The following is an 18790-nucleotide window of genomic DNA, read 5'->3' as shown; positions in this document are numbered from 1 at the left end:
CTCGTAAAGCTTCATATGGACTCTTTGTGATAACTTCTCTTTTGTTTCATCTCAGTAAATGAAATCATACGAAACGACCTCTCAAGTGCCTCTGTTCATGGACATTCATAGTTAAAATTTGCATCAAGACCACGGAAAGAGAAAGGTTGGTCCACTGCCGTCATGAAAATGTTGATCATGTGAAGATCACAGGCTTTGCTGCCTCGAAGGGAAGTCGTCAGATGTAAACAATGAGCTTTTATTTCTCTTTCTAGAAATAATTCACTTCAGGTAACAGGACAAAACTGACTTGTTGTTTCCTAATAACTCGAAAGTGTCGGCCGGTGATCAGGCGCTGCTCCCAGCGAACAGTTGTTTGGATGAGTTCTCAGTTTCAGCAAGAACTGTCTTCCCAAATCATTCCTACAAAATCCACATGAAAACATTTGAAGAATTCCAAAGAATCAATATTGTTGTGAAAGAATACATACAGTAAAAATTAATTAATTAATTTTGATGTTCTGAAGTATGCAAATATAAGTGCCTTATTGTTTACTTTTTGTTACAAAAGCAGATTCTTTGTACTTCTATTAAAAGAATCACAAGTATAGAAATGAATATTAAAACATGTTCTTTGTAGGAATATTTTGTTAGCAAAAACTTGTAAGAAAACAGGAGATTAATGTGAATTAGTAGGCATATTACAAAATGTGTGTTCATAAGGAGTTCATGCTAAGCTCTTCAGTGGAAGGAGGGTATCCAACAATATGTGTGACTATACTGTACATCGCATTTCAATTCAAAGCAACTCTTTAATCCATTCAGTGACTCCACTAAATGTGTTGATCACGCCAAAGAGATTTCTTGGTTTCAGCTGCTCAATTCATACTAGGCTGTAAAGTCATCCTTCCATATCATTTGAAGTGAATTAAACCTCATAAATACAAAAAGAAATTCCAAGAGGCTCTGGAGATGGCCTTATAGAAATACTATCAATACCTCCAGAGATGCAGCTGTGCAGTTCACAGTATGGTGTCACTGTACACTTTATTGGATTAAAGAATTTATTTTTTAAAATGTATTAAAAAAAAGTGACAAGATATTTAGATTTTTTTTGTGCTGAATTGTTTGCTTGCTGCTCTCCTATGTACATTTCACAAATATGTTGAAACCTGCCATCTTTCACTGATTGTATTTTGAGTTTTATATACTATAAACTCAAAAGGATGGGTTTATAGTTGTCACTTTTGCAATGCAAATTCGGAAATATTTCACAACAGAAGTAATTTCAGACTCTATGCGCACAAATGTTAAAAGGAAAAAGAAGTGTAAAGTTTCAAGAACATTAGGGGAGATTGTCCTCTTTTGTTCCCTGTCCAATAATTGCAGTAACAATTTGCAGAACACTCAATGCACAATCAGGATCTCAGTCCATGCTACCACACATTAACATCCAGTTACCAGTTTGCTTAATACCATGAGGTTTCTGGACCAGCTAGAATAGTAGATACTTCCTCTCTTAATTTACAAAGATAGAATATGCAGACTAGAAGTGCATTTCCTGACCTTTTGCTGTTGTGCCAGCACTTTACAGGACAGTACAAAGAAATCTGCCTCAGCAGGTAGCTTTAATTTTATTTTTAAAAAATCTCAAGTCAGACTTAGATTTCTCAGCTCACTATGCTGTAAAAAGAATTTTAAACATTATCTTAAAGCAAGCAACTTCTACTGGACTATTGCATTAATGGTATGTTAAATCTTTAAATATTGTGCTCTAGATAATAGCTGATCATAGCTTGGTAGCTAAGATAGAATATCAGACTATATAGTTTAACTAGGACTAAATAATTGCTCTTTTAGGTTATGTTTTCATTATAGATTGAGTCTGATTTCATACAATAACTATGTTAATTGTTTCCAGTTTGAGTGCCTTAACCAGTAGTACCCTCTTTAGGTTTTGCCCAGGAATTACATGGTTGTATTTCTAGCTTAATGTATACTGGTGTATGTTCACAGTATCTAATAATGAACTACAGAAATGTGAGGCATTCAGTCACACATTATCTGATCAAAAAAGTGAAAATAGATTAATTGCTGTGCTCATGCCATTGCCTTATTTGATCTTGCCTTGTAGATTACTGTGATCCTGTGAAGAGTTTTAGACACGTCATGGCAAAATTAATTCCCTTAAGAGTTATAAATAGGGCAAGCTCCAGAGAACCCCAATTTCCAGGGCAGGGTTTTGCTTCCCAACTTTGGGAGCTGAAAAGCAATGCAACTTTATCTGCTTACAAGTAACGATAGACTGTCCCTTAAGTTGTCAGATCATTTAATGCCTCTAATTCTCTCCGTGATACTTCTGATCCCATTGTGGCCTGTTGCACCCATATAGTTTCCCGCTGCCTAGATACCCATCAGTGCTACGCATATTGGACTTTGTTTAGGATGAGATTTGTCTGTTATTCAAATAATGGCTTTTGGCAAATAGAAGTTAATTTAGGTTAGCTTGAGAAGTGCCACTCACACGAGTAACTTAGAAGAAAAATGGGGGGGGGAGGGTAAAAAAGCTCGGTCATGTTTGGGAATAATCTCATATGTGTTCTGCATTCTATTAAAGCTATTAATGTCGGGTTATTACTTTTGTTTAATAAGATTATTATGCCTAAGCCCGTGATATAGAAATATAGTGAGGGGGCATGCTGAAATGGTTGTTTATACAACTGGTATAGCAGGATGACCTTATTCTACTAATCTTTGAATGGAAAGCACTGCAAGCATGTTGCAGCAATGCAAAATAATTGCAACATAGCTTTTGTCAGCTGGTGTAAATTTGTAAAAAAAAAGGTTTTAAAAAGCAGCTTATTGTTGGCAATACAATTGCATTGTGTTATAGGTGAATACATGCAGTTTTCTACACTGCACTAGTCCATTCCTAGCCAACAGGCCATCAATGGGTTACAACCATTTCTGATCACCTAAGATGCCAGCTACCGTTTTTCCTACTTTTATATGTATACTTTTCTTTTTGTATTTGTATTTTTTCTGCATTTTATAAGGAAAAGAATGTTTCTGCTTCTCAGAGCTGTCCCCAGAAAGAAACCAGAGGAGAGGCTGGACTAGGATTCTACGTTAGAATGTACAATAACTTTGTGTCACTGATTAAAATCTCTTGGGCAAAACACACTCCACTTTTTCACTGCATTTCAGGAATGGCTCTTAAGTTAAATAGACAAAGTTCCTGTCTTGTGTGTTGTGACTTTCATGTTCTCCGAAGCTTGGATGTTCCTGTATATTTGTATCAGTGTTTTTTCTTTTGCATTCTTGCTGTTAGTGTAACCTGTTTAATGGAAATTATGCAAATATTTTCTACATGTAATATAAAATAAAAGCACAGTTTGAAATATTTCATTCTTCATTTTTTTTCTTTTATATTGAAGGTGATGAAGATCTTCATGTTTGGAATTATCCGTGTTATTTTGCTTAAAACTCACCTTTTATAAATAATAATAACAACAACTTGCATTTGTATGGCACCTTGAACATTGAAATGTCTTAAGGTGCTTCACCGGAGCTTTCTCAAGTAAAGTTTGGCACCAAGCCTCATAAGGAGGTATTAGGACAAATGACTAAAGGTTTGGTTAAAAAGATAGGTTTTAAAGAGTGCCTTTAATGATGGAGATGTTTAGAGGCATGAAAACTCGAGGCATGAAAACTCGAGGCACGGCTGCCAATGGTGGAGCAATTGAAATCAGGGATGCACAGGAGGCCAGAATTGGAGGGGTAAAGAGATCTCAGAGGATTGTAGAGCTGGAGGAGATTACAGAGATTGGGAGGGACGAGGCATGAAGTGATTTGAAAATAAAGATGAGAATTTTAATATCGAGGCATTGGTGGACCGAGAACCAATGTAGGTTAGCGGGCACAGGTGTGATGGGTGAACAGGACTTGGGTGAGTTAGGATAATGCAGCAGAGTTTTGGATGAGCTCAAGTAGGGTAGAAGGTAGTCTGGCCAGGAGAACATTAGAACACTCCAGTGTAGAGGTAGCAAAGGTATGGATTACAGTTTCAGCAGCAGTTGAGCGAAGGCAGAGGTAGAGTCAGGTATTTATTTTTATTTAGAGATACAGCACTGAAACAGGCCCTTCGGCCCACCGAGTCTGTGCCGACCAACAACCACCCATTTACTCTATTGTTAGGGAGGTGAAATAAGTGGTCCTGGTGATGGAGCTGATAAGTGATCAGCAGCACAGCTCGAGTTAAATGTGACATCAAGGCTGCAAAAGATCTGGTTCTCAGATGGTTGCCAGAGAAAGGGATGGAATCATTGGCTAGGGAATGAAGTTTGTGACAGGGACCAAAGACAAAGGTTTCTGCCTTCCCAATATTTATTTGGAAGAAATTTCTGCTCATCTAGGACAGAGTGGAGAGGATAAGAGAGATGTTGATAAGGTCCGATCAGCGTATACGTGAATCCTGACATTGCGTTTTTAGATAATGTCTCCAAGGGGCAGTATGTAAGTGAGATAGATGGACCTGATCGAATTTTTTGAAGAGGTGACTAAAGTAGTCAATATGGGAATGTCTATGTATGTTATTTATTTAGACTTCCAGAAGACAATCAATAAAGGGACGGCACAGTGGCGCAGTGGTTAGCACCGCAGCCTCACAGCTCCAGCGACCCGCGTTCAATTCTGGGTACTGCCTGTGTGGAGTTTGCAAGTTCTCCCTGTGTCTGCGTGGGTTTTCTCCGGGTGCTCCGGTTTCCTCCCACAAGCCAAAAAGACTTGTAGGTTGGTAGGTAAATTGGCCATTATAAATTGCCACTAGTATAGGTAGGTGGTAGGGAAATATAGGGACAGGTGGGGATGTGGTAGGAATATGGGATTCGTGTAGGATTAGTATAAATGGGTGGTTGATGGTCGGCACAGACTTGGTGGGCCGAAGGGCCTGTTTCAGTGCTGTATCTCTAAAAAAAAAAGTCACTCATAAGAGTTCGTTAGCTAAGGTTGAAGCTTAGGGAACTAGGGGGAAAATTGTTGACCTGGTTAGGAGGTTGGCTGAATGGGAGGAGATTGAGAGTCGGGATAATAGCCAGTTACTCTAATTGGCAGGATGTGACAAGTGGCGTCCCACAGAGATCTGTGTTAGGGCCTCAACTGTTCACTGTATTTATTCACAACTTAGAGGATGGGATGGAGAACTTCATATCTAAGTTTGCCGATGACACAAGGTAGCACTGTAAGCAGTGTAGATGGAACTGTAAAATTACAAAGATATTAAATAAATTAAGAGAATGGGCAAAAGTATGGCAAATAGATTTCAATGTAGGCAAGTGTAAGGTCATTCATTTTTGGCCTAAAAAGGATAGAAAAGGGTACTTGCTAAATGGTGAAAAGCTAGAAACAGTGGAGGTCCACGTGCATAAATTATTAAAATGTTATAGACAGGTATAAAAGATAATCAAAAAGATTAATGGAATGCTGGCTTTTATATCGAGTGGATTAGAATACGAGGTGGTAGAAGTCATGCTGCAGCTATACAAAGCCCTGGTTAGACCACACCTTGAGAACTGTGTTCAGTTCTGGGCACCACACCTTAGAAAGGGTATATTGGCCTTGGGAGTGCAACGTAGATTGATTAGAATGATACCCGGACTCCAAGGGTTAAATTACGAGAGATTGCACAAGTTAGGGTTGTATTCCTTGGAATTTAGAAGATTAAGGGGTGACTTGTTTGACGTTTTCGAGATGTTAAGGGGAAGTGATAGAGTAAATAGAGAGAAACTATTTCCACTGGTTGGGGAGTCTAAGACTAAGGGACATCGCCTAAAAATTAAAACCAGGCTTTTCAGGAGCAAAGTTAAGAAACAGTTCTGCACGCAAAAGGTGATAGAAGTTTGGAACTCTCTTCTGCAAATGGCAGTTGATGCTAAATCTAGAATTTTAAATCTGCATTTGATAGATTTCTGTCTATCAAATATGGGGCAAAGGCAGGTATATGGAGTTAGTTCACAGATCAGGCATGACCTCATTGAATGGTCGAACAGTGAAATGGCCCTATTCATGTTCCTATGTTCCTAGATAATTGTGGTATTCCAGAAGTATCAGTCTAAAGGTGGGAAGAGCAGCCATTGCAAGAGATTCTCTGGCTACGACAGGGTAGGTAAGAGTGGAACCAGGTGAGGTCAGTGCCCCTCATCTGGACAACTGTTTATTTAAAAGTATGATTATTTATTTATCTTGCATATAAGATATATTTAAATGTCAACTTAGTGTTAATCATTGTAATTTTATTTGCACTTTAACAATAATTAACATGTGAAAATAAAAGTACAATGATCAAACATTAACTGATAAATATTTCTTCTAAGTAAGATGAATAACTTTCAAGCGCAGACTATACATAAATATAAGATAGTCACTAATAAATCTAATAGGGAATTCAGAAGAGACTTCTGAATGCAGAGAGTGGTTAGAATATGGAGCTTGCTACCACACAGAGTAGTTGAGGCGAATAGCATAGATATATTTCAGAAGAAGTGAGATAAGAACATGAGAGAGAAAGGAAAAGAAGGATATGTAGATAAGGTGAGATGAATTAGAGTGGGAGGAAGCTCGTGTGGAGCATAAACATTGGCAAGGTCTAGTTGGGCTGAATGGCATGTTCCTGTACTATAAATTCGATGTAATACTGAGTCTGCCCAGAACAGATTAATCAGTTCTAAGACAAATCCTTGACATTTTACATCCTTATAAGTTGACATCATCTTTGATATTTTACTGTGCTGCTATCTAATATTTCTGTGGAAGATAATGACTGGCCTAACATGTTAATGTCATATAACCTTGTTTACATTCATAAACTCATCAAAGTGTCCTTAAAAGGCTCAAATATTCCTTAAAGGAATTAGTAAAATCTTAAAGGATTATACTGTTCAAAGAAAAACACAGATAAACACTAGATACCAAAAGAACATCCACATTCTACAACTGATGTTCTCTCTTATGTAGACAGCAAAGTTTTGATCACCAGTTGAACCTTTGCTTTACCTTAGAAGAATATCATACTGTTAAGTTCCTGCAAAAGTGCTGGTATTAACATCCAGTACATCATTTAAATTATTCATCTAAATTGCTTTTTATCAGAGGTGAATTATTCGTCCATTCATACTCCAATTCTTTGCAACACAGCAATTCAAATTATCCACAGACACCCAAAATTAAACCAACACAAACTTCAAACAAAAGCAAAACTTCAAAATTGTGAAATAATTCTTATCTCCTTTTCTTGTCAATTAGTTCAAACACCAATGATTGGATATCCGCCCTCTCTTGAGCAGGTAATCTGATGCAAAAAAATGGCCTAGTCTAAAGACAAAGTGGCACTATGGTATCATCCTAGTCTTTGCAGATCTCAGTACACAAACTGATAGACATGCACATACATGTTTTTACCACAGTATGAGCAACCCCCAGTTATACATAGGGCAGCTGTCATTTAAAGAGCATCACCTTCACTGAAGATTATTTGCCAAACCTTTTCCATGAATTTATGTGTGATACAATAGTGTAACTCGCACTGAAATGTATCAGTACACACAGATCTCTTGCTCTTCTCCCTCCCCGAACAAATCAGAACTACCAAACACTTTTTCATAAGATCAGTGCTCTTTACACTGCAAGTTTCAAGAAACCAGATGGACCATTATGTTCAGTGAAAACAACCCTAGAAAGACTGATGATTTTCTTTCAAAAAATAATTAGCTACTAGCAAACTAATGAGTATTTACAAATTCCATTCATTGACTTCTTTGGCAATTTCTAAGTACTCTTTGATAGCCTGGACATTCCATAAGTGTCTCTATTACCTCAACAATAAACCAAGCAAAAAGAAGCATTGAATTTTAAGGACCAGCATAATAAAAGAAAACTTTGTGCTTAGGAAGGGAATTAATAGCAGCCATTTAGAAGTAACAAATTACGTACCTATACAATTATATGACTAATTTATTTAACAAGGAACAATTGTGTTTAAAATATATAATTTTACTTTCTTTAGAACTTCTTGCCAACTTATGCTGATACCAAGGAACCCCATTAAACGAAGGCCAGTTAATGAAACATTTCCTTTCATGTTGTGTCTCAAAAGTAAGCATGTATTTAGTTTTCTGATTATTTCAGTCTGATCCAGGCTGACTTGTCCTCCAATATTGTGTTCCTCTGAGGAAGAAAGTAGAGAGTCTCTGCTTAAAGCTTTAAAACAGCATCGCCAAGATCAGCTCAGTGTGTGCGTGTAGAACTGAAGACGCAAATGCAAGTGGGACAGTAAGCTGGAAGTCAGTGCTGCCTTCTAATAAAAAAATAAAGATGATTTACAATTTCATATTTTAATTCACTCACTTTATTTGGGCCAAGGCATGTTCAGTCTGTAACTGAGTGAATCAGGCCACTTTACAGACAATAATTAAATCAGTGTGTGGGATTCATTTTTAAAGCACTGAATATTCGGCAATGTGTACAGAGGCATCCTGAAGTTCAGGTTTATCCAAAAGTAGCTTGGCTGGTACACTCAAGTCAAGTTCTTTAATATTGAGCAAGAGAAAGTGGCGTTCATCAATGTTTGGATTTCATCAGGGTTTGCCTCAGATTTGCCTTTAATTCCTTCATGGGGCATTTAGTTATTCCTACCATTTGATGTTTAGTTTAGAGATACAGCACTGAAACAGGCCCTTCGGCCCACCGAGTCTGTGCCGACTATCAACCACCCATTTATACTAATCCTACACTAATTCCATATTCCTACCACATCCCCACCCGTTCCTATATTTCCCTACCACCTACCTATACTAGGGGCAATTTTTATAATGGCCAATGGCTTTATAAAATGACATTATAATGGCTTTCACAGCAACCTATTAAGTAAACAAAACATAGCATGATCATATTGTCTTCAAGCACCATTTATGAGCCAAGATTTAGCGGTTGTTAAAGCATAGGAGAAGGAATGTTGTCTCTATAATAAACCAGAAGAAAAGAAGCCTATGATTTTAAAGGATAGAGTGATGATTATGGTTTGAGTATAGGCTGTAAAAAGAGCTAAAGGAACAACTAATTATAAATAACATACAAATCCCTTATCCGTACAATAATATGTTCACTTTGTTTAATCAGAAACAATTGTTAGAAAAGACCAACTTTATATTTTCCAAAATTACTCTGTTTCAGTGCCAATAATAATACTATTAAATGCTATTTACTCTTTTATCATGTTACATTGGTTTCAAGTGCATCTATAATGTCTAAACTAGTTTCATTCTGAGCCAATTGAGGCATTAATGAGCAATAAAATGTGTGTTTATTTAGGGCTATTTCAATGATGGAACGAGGCCTTCAAATTCATATATAATAACAGAAAATGCTGGAACTATTCACTACATCTGGCAACATCTGTGGAGAGAGAAACAGAGGCCAGAATTTAATGGTGAGATGGTGGTCCCGCCAACCGGCTGGAAAGCTGGAGGTGAGCCCTCCTCCAACGGGCCTGAAAGTCATGCTACTATTTTGCGTGACTCAGACCCTTCATTGGCTTCAGTAAGGGCTTCTGCCCCTCTGAGGCAGAAAGTCCTGCCTCCAAGAGATGCGGCCAGTCGGAGGATTGGCAGCTCTTCAATCCCAGCAGTGCGACCAGGATGGGCCCCCACTCCCAGCCCACAAGGAGGCCACCACGTATAACTTGGCGAGCTCCTCAGGTGCCGAAGTGCCCGTTTGATGATGTTAAAATACCAGCAGTGGCGGGAAGAGGCCCTTAAGTGGGGAAAATGGTGTAGAGGTAGATGATCAGCCATGATCTGTTTGAATGGCAGAGCAAGCTGGACAGGCCGAATAGCCTACTCCTGCTTCCTATGATCCTATGAACCCCCACCTCCCACCTGATTTTACACCTCCTCCCCCCACTCCCCCCCCCCCCCCCCCCCCCCCCGCAACCACCCCCACCCCCTGACACCTCCTAGTCTGCTCCTGAAGGGAACTGTTAGATTCTGGCCAGAGTTAACATTTCAGGTCTGTGACTTTTCATCAAAACTGGGAAAAGTTAGAAATGTTATAGGTTTTGAGCAAATGAAAGAGGGAAGGGTGGGAAATGAGCAAAAGGGAAGGTCTTGGATAGGATGGGAGGCCAGGAGAGATTCCATCACAGAATCACAAATGAGGCCAAATGCGCCCTCACATGATGGTCATATAGATCATGTTCAGCGGCAGTTGTTGTCCACTGATCAGTAGTAGTAAAACGTGCCCTGACATCCTTTTCCTATGCTGTACAGCTGTACCAGCTCTCAGGCCTTTGATTCTAATCTGACAGCATGCAAGTAAGCAAGAATTGTAGGAGCAATTCCCTCAATGGTTCCCTTGCTCCTTCCACAAGTTCCCTACTCCCACCACATGCACATCTCTGATGTTTTGCTGCAGTGTGCTGTTTAAATAGACTCTGTTTACAGTTTGCTGAGTGAATAGATCGTTTGCTGTAAAATAGACTGTTTACTGCAAGTCCTGCCACATGTCCCATCCCGCCTCCAACTCTTCGGCAGATACAGTACAACTCAATGTCAACACTCACTGATATTTTAATTGGCCATTTACTACCAGTCATTTAGAATGCACCAAGAATAGGTCGTGCAGTCCAAGAAGAATCCCCATGTTCTCATCCTTCTCTGAGCAGGGGAAATCATAGAGCAAATCACCCTTTGTTGCTCTCACACAATTTCTAACAGCCAGTTCAAAGACAATGTAGCAGAGGTCTGGGAATATATTGTTTGCCTGCCCTCTCAGTCAGTATGTCATGTCGTTATAGAAAGATCTAAGGAGCTAGGAAATAAATAACTCCCTAAAAGGGAGGAGAAACGATTTATTTTTGATTTTTAAATGAATAAATTTGGAATCATCTATCTATCCTGGCTATATTTGTAAAATGTGACATGTCACCTATTAACTTTTAAAACTGATCTTTGGATTTTTCCCAAACCTAACAAGAAGCTTCCTTTCCTCATTCCTTATCTTCTGTAATCATATTTTGAAAACTGACACTGGAAATTGTCAGTGAGCTGGACAAGCAGCTGTAAATACATCCATGTATGTTGACTTGATAAGGGATACTTTCTCACCAAATTCTAGATCCTTGTGTTAAGAGTCGTCAGGAATCATATCTGGCTGTTGTGGTGTCTACACAACACCCTGCCCCCAGCCCTATCCCCGCCAACCACAAATCCCACCCCCCCACCCCCCACAGATCTTCAAAGAGTTGAAGAGTTGCCTGTCTCAAAGCAACTTGCCATATTCCCCATCCCGTTCCCAATTCTTTCTTAGGTTAAAAGAATAAAACCATTGTTTCCCTCCTCCCAATCTCAGGGAAGAGCTCAGTCTTACAGCCCTCACATCTGAGTCTTTTGTCTGACCGAGGGAAAGAGGAGGGAGAGAGAGAGAACGAGAGAGAGAACGAGAGAGAGAGAGATATAGGTTGATATATAGCTTGGATGGCATGGGCATGTCAGATCTCTATTCACAGCTAAGACAGACAAGTTGGCATCTTCATGAGCTGAGGAGTCAGGTCATAATTTAAAAAGTGAGGCATAAAAAGAGATGGAAAGTTGTTCACAACCCCTAACCTTAGACCAAGCATCCAGCTTCACCATCTCAGATTACATGAGTGTTGTCTCTGCCCAAGACTTTAAGGCTAGCCTCGTCTGAAGGTGTGAGAGTCTAGATTTTGGAAATCCCTACCCTGATGCAACTTGTCTCCCTCTTGTTATGGGCAATATTCTCCTGAAACTGATGCAAGGGGTGAATAATTGCTACTGGAAAAGGGACTTTCAACCGCTGCCACATATCAGCCTGATGATCATAGTATGCGTGACGACAAGACGAAGCATCAAGCTTGTGAAAGGCTAGAAGGATTTGTGAGAGGGGCAGCTTTTCAGCGTGAGACAAAAAGCAGAAAGGAAGTGCTATATAATGGGCAACCATGGATAGTACACAAGAGATTGATAGTTTGGGGATAGACAAGGGGAGGAGTCCCATCTACAGAGCTGAAATGATGTGAGAATGGGGGAGTTTCCTAGCCTAGCACATTGGTGAGATCATTGAATGTTTTTCTTCGTGTTGTACCCTGCTGGAATTGACACGTGCTGCAATCTCCTCACAAGCTCATTCCCTAACACATCATGAGCCATACTCAACATCTGAGGGCAAGACGGTATCCTTTCTCTTCTCAACTCCACTCGTGAAGACATCCACGGGTATGTCCATGAAGCTAGGTACCCTAACCTCAAGACTGCCACCAGATATGTTTTTCAACCTCTTGCTACATGTTCCTGCTGTTGCCAATTAGAAAAACAAAGTGCCTATTTAAACTGCCACAGAGCATTAAGACCAATCCTGCCTGAACTCCTTTGTGGGCCATGATTAGTGAGATGCCTCTGGAGCCATGACTGGCACCCACATTTCACCGATATTAAACAAATGAAGCCGGCCAACCAGTTCGTCATGGTCCTACCACAAACCTCAATAGACACGTGGATTTGGGTATGATTTAATTTCTAACCATAATCTTTATGGATATTGTCTGTGGAGTGCCTTTTTCCTTGATGTTTTGCCTCTAACTTATCAGACTGCTTGTCTGACATCTAGTACTGATGAGCAGAAATTTCCTCCAACCATTGGGAAGACTGAAGCCATTGTGTTCGGTCCCCACCAAAAACTCCATTCTCTAGCCACCGACTTCACCTCTCTCCCTGGCAACTATCTGAGGCTGAACCAGATTGTTTTGCACCTTGATGTCATATTTGACTCCCGAAGATAAGCTTCCAATCACACATCTATGCCATCACTAAAACTGGCTATTTCCACCTCCTTAATGTTGTCCAACTCTACCCCTGCCTCGGCTCATCTGCTGCTGAAACACTCATCCCTGCCTTTGTCACCTCTTCTTAACTATTCGAACACGCTCCTGGTTGGTCTCCCAAATTCTACCTTCCATAAAATTGAGGTCATCCAAAACTCTGCTACCTGTGTCCTAACTCACACCAAATCTCGTTCGCCCATCACCCCTGCGCTTGCTGATGTACATTGGCCTTGATTTTAAAATGCTTTCAATTTTCATGTTTTCAAATGTTTTCAAATCCCTCCATGGCCTCACTGAGTCATTGAATAGTTACCGCACAGAAGGCCATTTGTCCCGTTGTGTCTGTGCCATCTCTCTGCAAAAGCAACTGAGCTGTTCCCACTTGCCCTTTCCCCGTAGCCCTGCAATTTCTTTACTCTTCAGGCTCCCATCCAATTATCTTTTGAAAGACCTGATTGAATCTGCCTCCACCACACACTCTGGACGGGATTTAGTGGAGCTGGCAGAGACCCCAGCGCCGGCCGGAAAGGCAGTGGGAACCCCACCTCAGACATTCGGAGCCCCCCATCTCTATTTAATGGTGCTCAGGCAATTAACTGCCTGGCACCGGGATCTTCATCCCTTTGAGGACAGGGATTCCGCCTCGAGGAGCTGCCCGTTAATTAGAGGGTCGGCAACTCAGTAGTATTGGCAGCACCAGGAGCAGTGGCCACTGCCAGTACTACAGAAGAACTTGGAACCAGGCCCAGCGCTGGAGACCGGGACCCATGGTAAAATAGCCAGGGTCACCAGGGCCAGTCTGGCAGGCCCCAGCGATGGGGGGAGGGAGGGTAGGCGTTGAGTGCAGGGGAAGGGGGTGGACAGAGGGGTGGGTTGTTTTCCGCTGGGCGCCCTTCATGGGCCACAGATTGCCCATAGAGGAGGCCCCCACCCAAGCCCACAGAAAGGTCACCTTGTTTTACTGGGCAAACTCCCCATGTGTGTCTTAATGCCAGCAGTGGGAGGAAGAGGCTCTTAAATGGCTGATAATGGGCCTCAATTGGCCTTTGGAGAGGAAGGTCATCAGCAGCCTATCCCGCCCCCGACTTAATTGCGATGCAACAGGAAGGTGACGGACACTCCGCCCCCGACTCCCGTCACAATTCTATGGGTCTCCCCCACCTCCTAGCCCATCTCTGGGGCGGTCCATTAAATCCAGACCAGGCAGAGCATTCTAAATCCTAACCACTCATTATGTAAAAAGCTTTTCCTCATGTTGTCGTTGGTTCTTTCGCCAATCACCTTAAATCGATGCCCTCTGGTTCTCAACCCTTCAGCGAATGGCAACAGTTTCTTGCTATCTACTCTGTCTAGATCCTTCAAGATTTTGAACAATTCTATCAAATCTCCTCTCAACCTTTGCTTTCCTAAGGAGAGCAGCCCATATCACCCCTCCCTATGTCTGTAATCTCCTCCAGCTCCACAACACTCTGAGATATCTGTGCTCCTCTTATTCTGGCTTCTTGAGTATCCTTGATTTTAATTGCTCCACCATTGGTAGCCTTGCTGTCAGCTACCAAGGTCCTAAGCTCTGGAATTTCCTCCCTAACCTGCTCTGACTCTCTTCCTCACTTTTCTTCTTTAAGGCACTCCTTAAAACCTACCTCTTTGGCCAAGCTTTTGGTCATCGGTCACAATATCGTCCTATGTTACTCGATGTCAAATCTTATTTTATAATGCTCCTGTGAAGCCCTTTCGGATGTTTTACGAAGTTAAAGATGTTATATAAATACAAGTTGTTGTTGTTAATATACCCTCTACGCTGCTGCTTAGGAGCTACAGTAAATGGATATTAGCTTCCAATCTGCATTCTCTAGCCGTCACCATCTTCTGTGTCTCTCCAAGTGCTCCAATTATCTCCATCAATGTAATGTGTGACATGTGCCACGTCTAAGATTTTTTGAGATATTTTTGGGTGCTGTGGTTCATGGATCAAGAAGGTGCTTCATGTGCAACAAATAGACATGCCTTTGATTCCAATTTAAATTACTTGTTGCCCTTATATTTGAAGTTTTTCATTGAAAGTGTCAGGTTCAATCTTATATTTGATGTTACATGAAAAGTAGCATACTGTACAAGTTGTCACATTTAAACAAACACCTAGAGAACTTAAATAGAATAAATGGTGGTCACACCAATGTCATAGATTCAAACTCTGATCATACATTCACCTGAAAAACATAATGATGCTTTTTCATCGATAATTATCAGTTATTTTAGATTGAGTAGTCCTCCACAATGGCTGAAGACCTTAGTAGTTTGTTGACTTTATTAAACACTGTCTGATATTTTGCCAAGCTTTCAATTATTCTTCAATGTTATATTTTCTGGGAATTCTAAGCATGTTGGTAACAAGGATGTTAGGCTTTCTCTTCAAGACTTTTGTCATGACCAAACATGAAAACAAGAAGAGAGTAGTGGTGAATGGTTGTATTTTGGACTGGAGGAAGGTATACACTGGGGTTCCCCAGGGATTGGTAATGGGACCAATGCTTTTCTTGATCTATATTAATAATCTAGACTTAGGTGTGCAGGGCACAATTTCAGAATTTGCAGATGATACAAAATGTGGAAGTATTGTGAGCTGTGAGGAAGATAGTGATAGACTTCAAGGGGACATAGACTGGTGAAATAGGCGGACAAGTGGCAGATGAAATTTAATGCAGAGAGATGTGAAGTGACATGTTTTGGTAGGAAGACTGAGGAAAGGCAATATAAAATACAGGATACAATTCTAAAGTGCAAATTCTAAGGAGCAGAGGGATCTGGGGGTATATGTACGCAAATCACTGAAGGTGGCAGGGAAGGTTGAGAAAATGGTTAATAAGGCATACGGGATACTGTGCTTTATAAATAGAGGCATAGAGTACAAAAGCAAGGAAGTTATGGTGAGCCTTTATAAAGGACTGTTCAGCCTCAATTTGGAGCATAGTGTCCAATTCTGGGCACCACACTTTAGGAAGGATGTGAAAGCATTAGGGAGAGTGCAGAAAGGATTTGTGAGAATAGTTCCAGGGATAATGGATAGATTGGAGAAGCTGGGCTGTTCTCCATGGAGGAGAAGATTAAGAGGGGATTTAATAGAGGTTTTCAAAATCATGAGAGGTCTAGATGGGGTAGTTAGGGAGAAACTGTTCCCATTGGGGAACATCAGGGCAGATGAAATTTAACATAGAGAAGTGTGAAGTGATACATTCTGGTAGGAAGAATGAGGAGAGGCAACATTAACTAAATGATGCAACTTTAAAGGGGTTTCAGGAAGACAGAGAACTGGGGGTATATGTACACAAAACATTGAAGGTGGTAGCATGGGCTGAGAAAGCTGTTAAAAAATATGAATCCTCAATTTTATTTAATAAAGGAATAGAGTACAAAAGCAAGGATGATGTGCTAAACTTTTATAAAACAGTGGTATTTATGTGGAGTATTGTGTTCAATTCTGGGCAAAACAATTTAACAAGAATGTCAAGGCCTTAAAGAGGGTGCAGAAGAGATTTACTGGAATGGTATCAGTGATGAGGGACTTCAATTATGTGGAGAGACTGAAGAAACTGGGGTTGTTCTCCTTAGTGCAGAGAAGGTGAGGAGATTTGATGGAGGTGTTCAAGATCAGCAATGGTTTCCAGTGACAGAAGGGTCAGTAACCAATAGACACAGATTTAAGGTGCTAAAAGAACCAGAGGCCACATAAGGAAAAAAATGTTCTGCAGCGGGTTTGTGTGATCTGGCTGCACAACCAGAAAGGTGGTGGAAGCAAATTCATCAGTAACTTTCAAAAGGGAATTGGATAAGTACCAGAAAGGGGAAAAAACAGAACTATGGGGAAAGAGCAGGGGTGTGGGATAGCCCTGTGCTGGAATATAAATAAAATAGGCTTAATTAGGTAGAATTTAGATGTCGTTAATATATTATACCTTTTAGAATTAAAGATTGAATAAATGGCCAGTTTTCAAGACTCACTGACATTCCCCTTTAAGAAGGTAGAGTTAAAAATTTCAAGGTCTTTCAAGGTGTCTTACAATAGAATGTGAACCAGAAACACCTTTTAAGTTGGGAGATCCATTTCAGTGTTTCTGTTGCCAGGGAATTGGAGGATAAACACACATTGAAATATCCTGTTTGACATCAGTAAAAGGTAGCCATAAATTTAATTAATTGATGGTGTTGGTGATGTAGATGGATCGACTCAAAAGGTTGCTACAAACTACCAAAAAAGACAATTCTAGATAATAAATAATACATGGAATCATACTACCAGGAACAAGATGTCAAGTAAACACAATTATAAACATTTTGACCAGATAAGTGCTCACAACGTCAAGAGCAGGGGACTTCCAGCAAACCATTAAGTGGAGATGTTAGTTAATGATACTACCAAATATGGAATTCAAGAGCAGGAAAAACACACACAGATAGGAAACATCTATATGCTAAAAGGTCATATGATACATTAGAAACAGTATACACACATGGGTTTCTGGAGAAAAAACTAGAAGTGTTGAATTCCTCAACAATACTTCTCACCCTATTGCTAACTTGGGGAATTTAGATTAAAAGTTTACTTTAAATTTTGATGGCTATTCTAAGATATTTTGCTGTAAAATTAGCAAGGTTAAACTTTTGGATTCTATGTTAGAAATAAGATTATATGTTACATCTCTCAGTAATATTTGATATTGTGATATACCTATCCATTTAAAAGTGTATTGCATGTTAAATTTTTAAATAAATATATAAAAGTTAATAGATCGTCTCATGTAGTATTCTGCATACAACTACAAGAACACCCTCTCTGTGTCTCTTTAAGTGGAGAGATACGCATTGAAGAGAGTTTCCCAGACCCTTATAATATCTGAGATATTTATGACTTAGCCATAATTATTTTAAAAATAGGCCATCCAAAAGATGGTAATGTTCTCGGTTAATTTTCTTTCTTTGAGGGAAAACTAGTTCAATTCTTTGGACCCAAATAAGAGTTTGTCTGGTTTGAACTTAATTAAGGAAGATTCATAGGGATGTACTCCTGATTTGGTTTAGTCCCTATAAGGGGTTAAAGTCATAAATCACTTCAGCCCCTTCAAAGAGTCAGCACGAACACAATGGGCTGAATAGCTTCCTCTTTGTTGTATCATTCCATGATTCTATGATATCTAGTTTGTTGAGGTGGTGAAATGAATTATTGAAAAACGTGCTGTGCTTTGATGGCTTAACCTATTGAAGAACAAAAATCGTATGCGCTTAGGGATTTCCTTGGAGCTTCTCACCTTCTGTTGCCAGAAATCTGGTGCCTGCGCCTCACCCATTCTACTTACATGAGGCCTCAAAATGGCTCCAACGTTTCACTCTGAGAATGGGTGGGCAGCCTTCAATCTACATCAGTTGGCCATTCAAATGTTATAATCAACCCCAATTTGAGAGATTCTGTATCTCCCACATTTCATTGTCTCATAATCCTGCCTTTGAGCTGTAGTGGGTGTTTTTTTAACACCTCAGATTTACTGTCAGTCATATCATTTCAAATCTTTTTAAAAGAGAGATCGTATGGAGAGAATGTGTTGCACTCCACCCCTCACCTCCACCCCACCCCATCCTTGCAACACCCTATTCTCTCAGGAATGGATGGAGAATGACAGGTTAATTTTACTGTGCAAGTTGCAAGTTTTCTTCCAAGTTTCCATTCCATTACTCAGCTGTTGAATGCACAGTGGATTATGCAATAACAAATGTATTCCAGAAATCATTGGTTAAAAACTATTTCAAACCCATCAGTGGTTGTATGACTACTGTAGGGAGAGGAACACATTATCCTCCCCACCCATAGCCATCTGCCTCCTCCCTTTCAGGCTTTTAGCTATGATAATGGCTTATCCAATATGTAAA

General features: G+C 40.1%; 1 protein-coding gene across 6 annotated transcripts in view; it reads left to right on the top strand.

Moving 5' to 3' along the window:
* Positions 1–3382, top strand: part of nfatc1 (nuclear factor of activated T cells 1) — a 262217-nt gene extending 258835 nt beyond the window's left edge. For 5 of the 6 annotated variants that reach the window (XM_068032472.1, XM_068032470.1, XM_068032471.1 and 2 more), the window contains one exon: positions 56–3382. In XM_068032472.1, the coding sequence (XP_067888573.1) occupies positions 56–111 (56 nt within the window). In that variant the 3' untranslated portion in view covers positions 112–3382. The remainder of the gene's footprint in view (positions 1–55) is intronic. The other variant, XM_068032469.1, reaches the window with a different exon arrangement.
* The last annotated feature ends 15408 nt before the right edge of the window (positions 3383–18790 follow it).

This window comes from Heterodontus francisci, chromosome 5 (assembly GCF_036365525.1).
Source record: "Heterodontus francisci isolate sHetFra1 chromosome 5, sHetFra1.hap1, whole genome shotgun sequence".
NCBI lineage: Eukaryota > Metazoa > Chordata > Chondrichthyes > Heterodontiformes > Heterodontidae > Heterodontus > Heterodontus francisci.
Note: the sequence above shows the minus strand (reverse complement) of the source record. Positions and strands in the feature narration are given on the sequence as shown.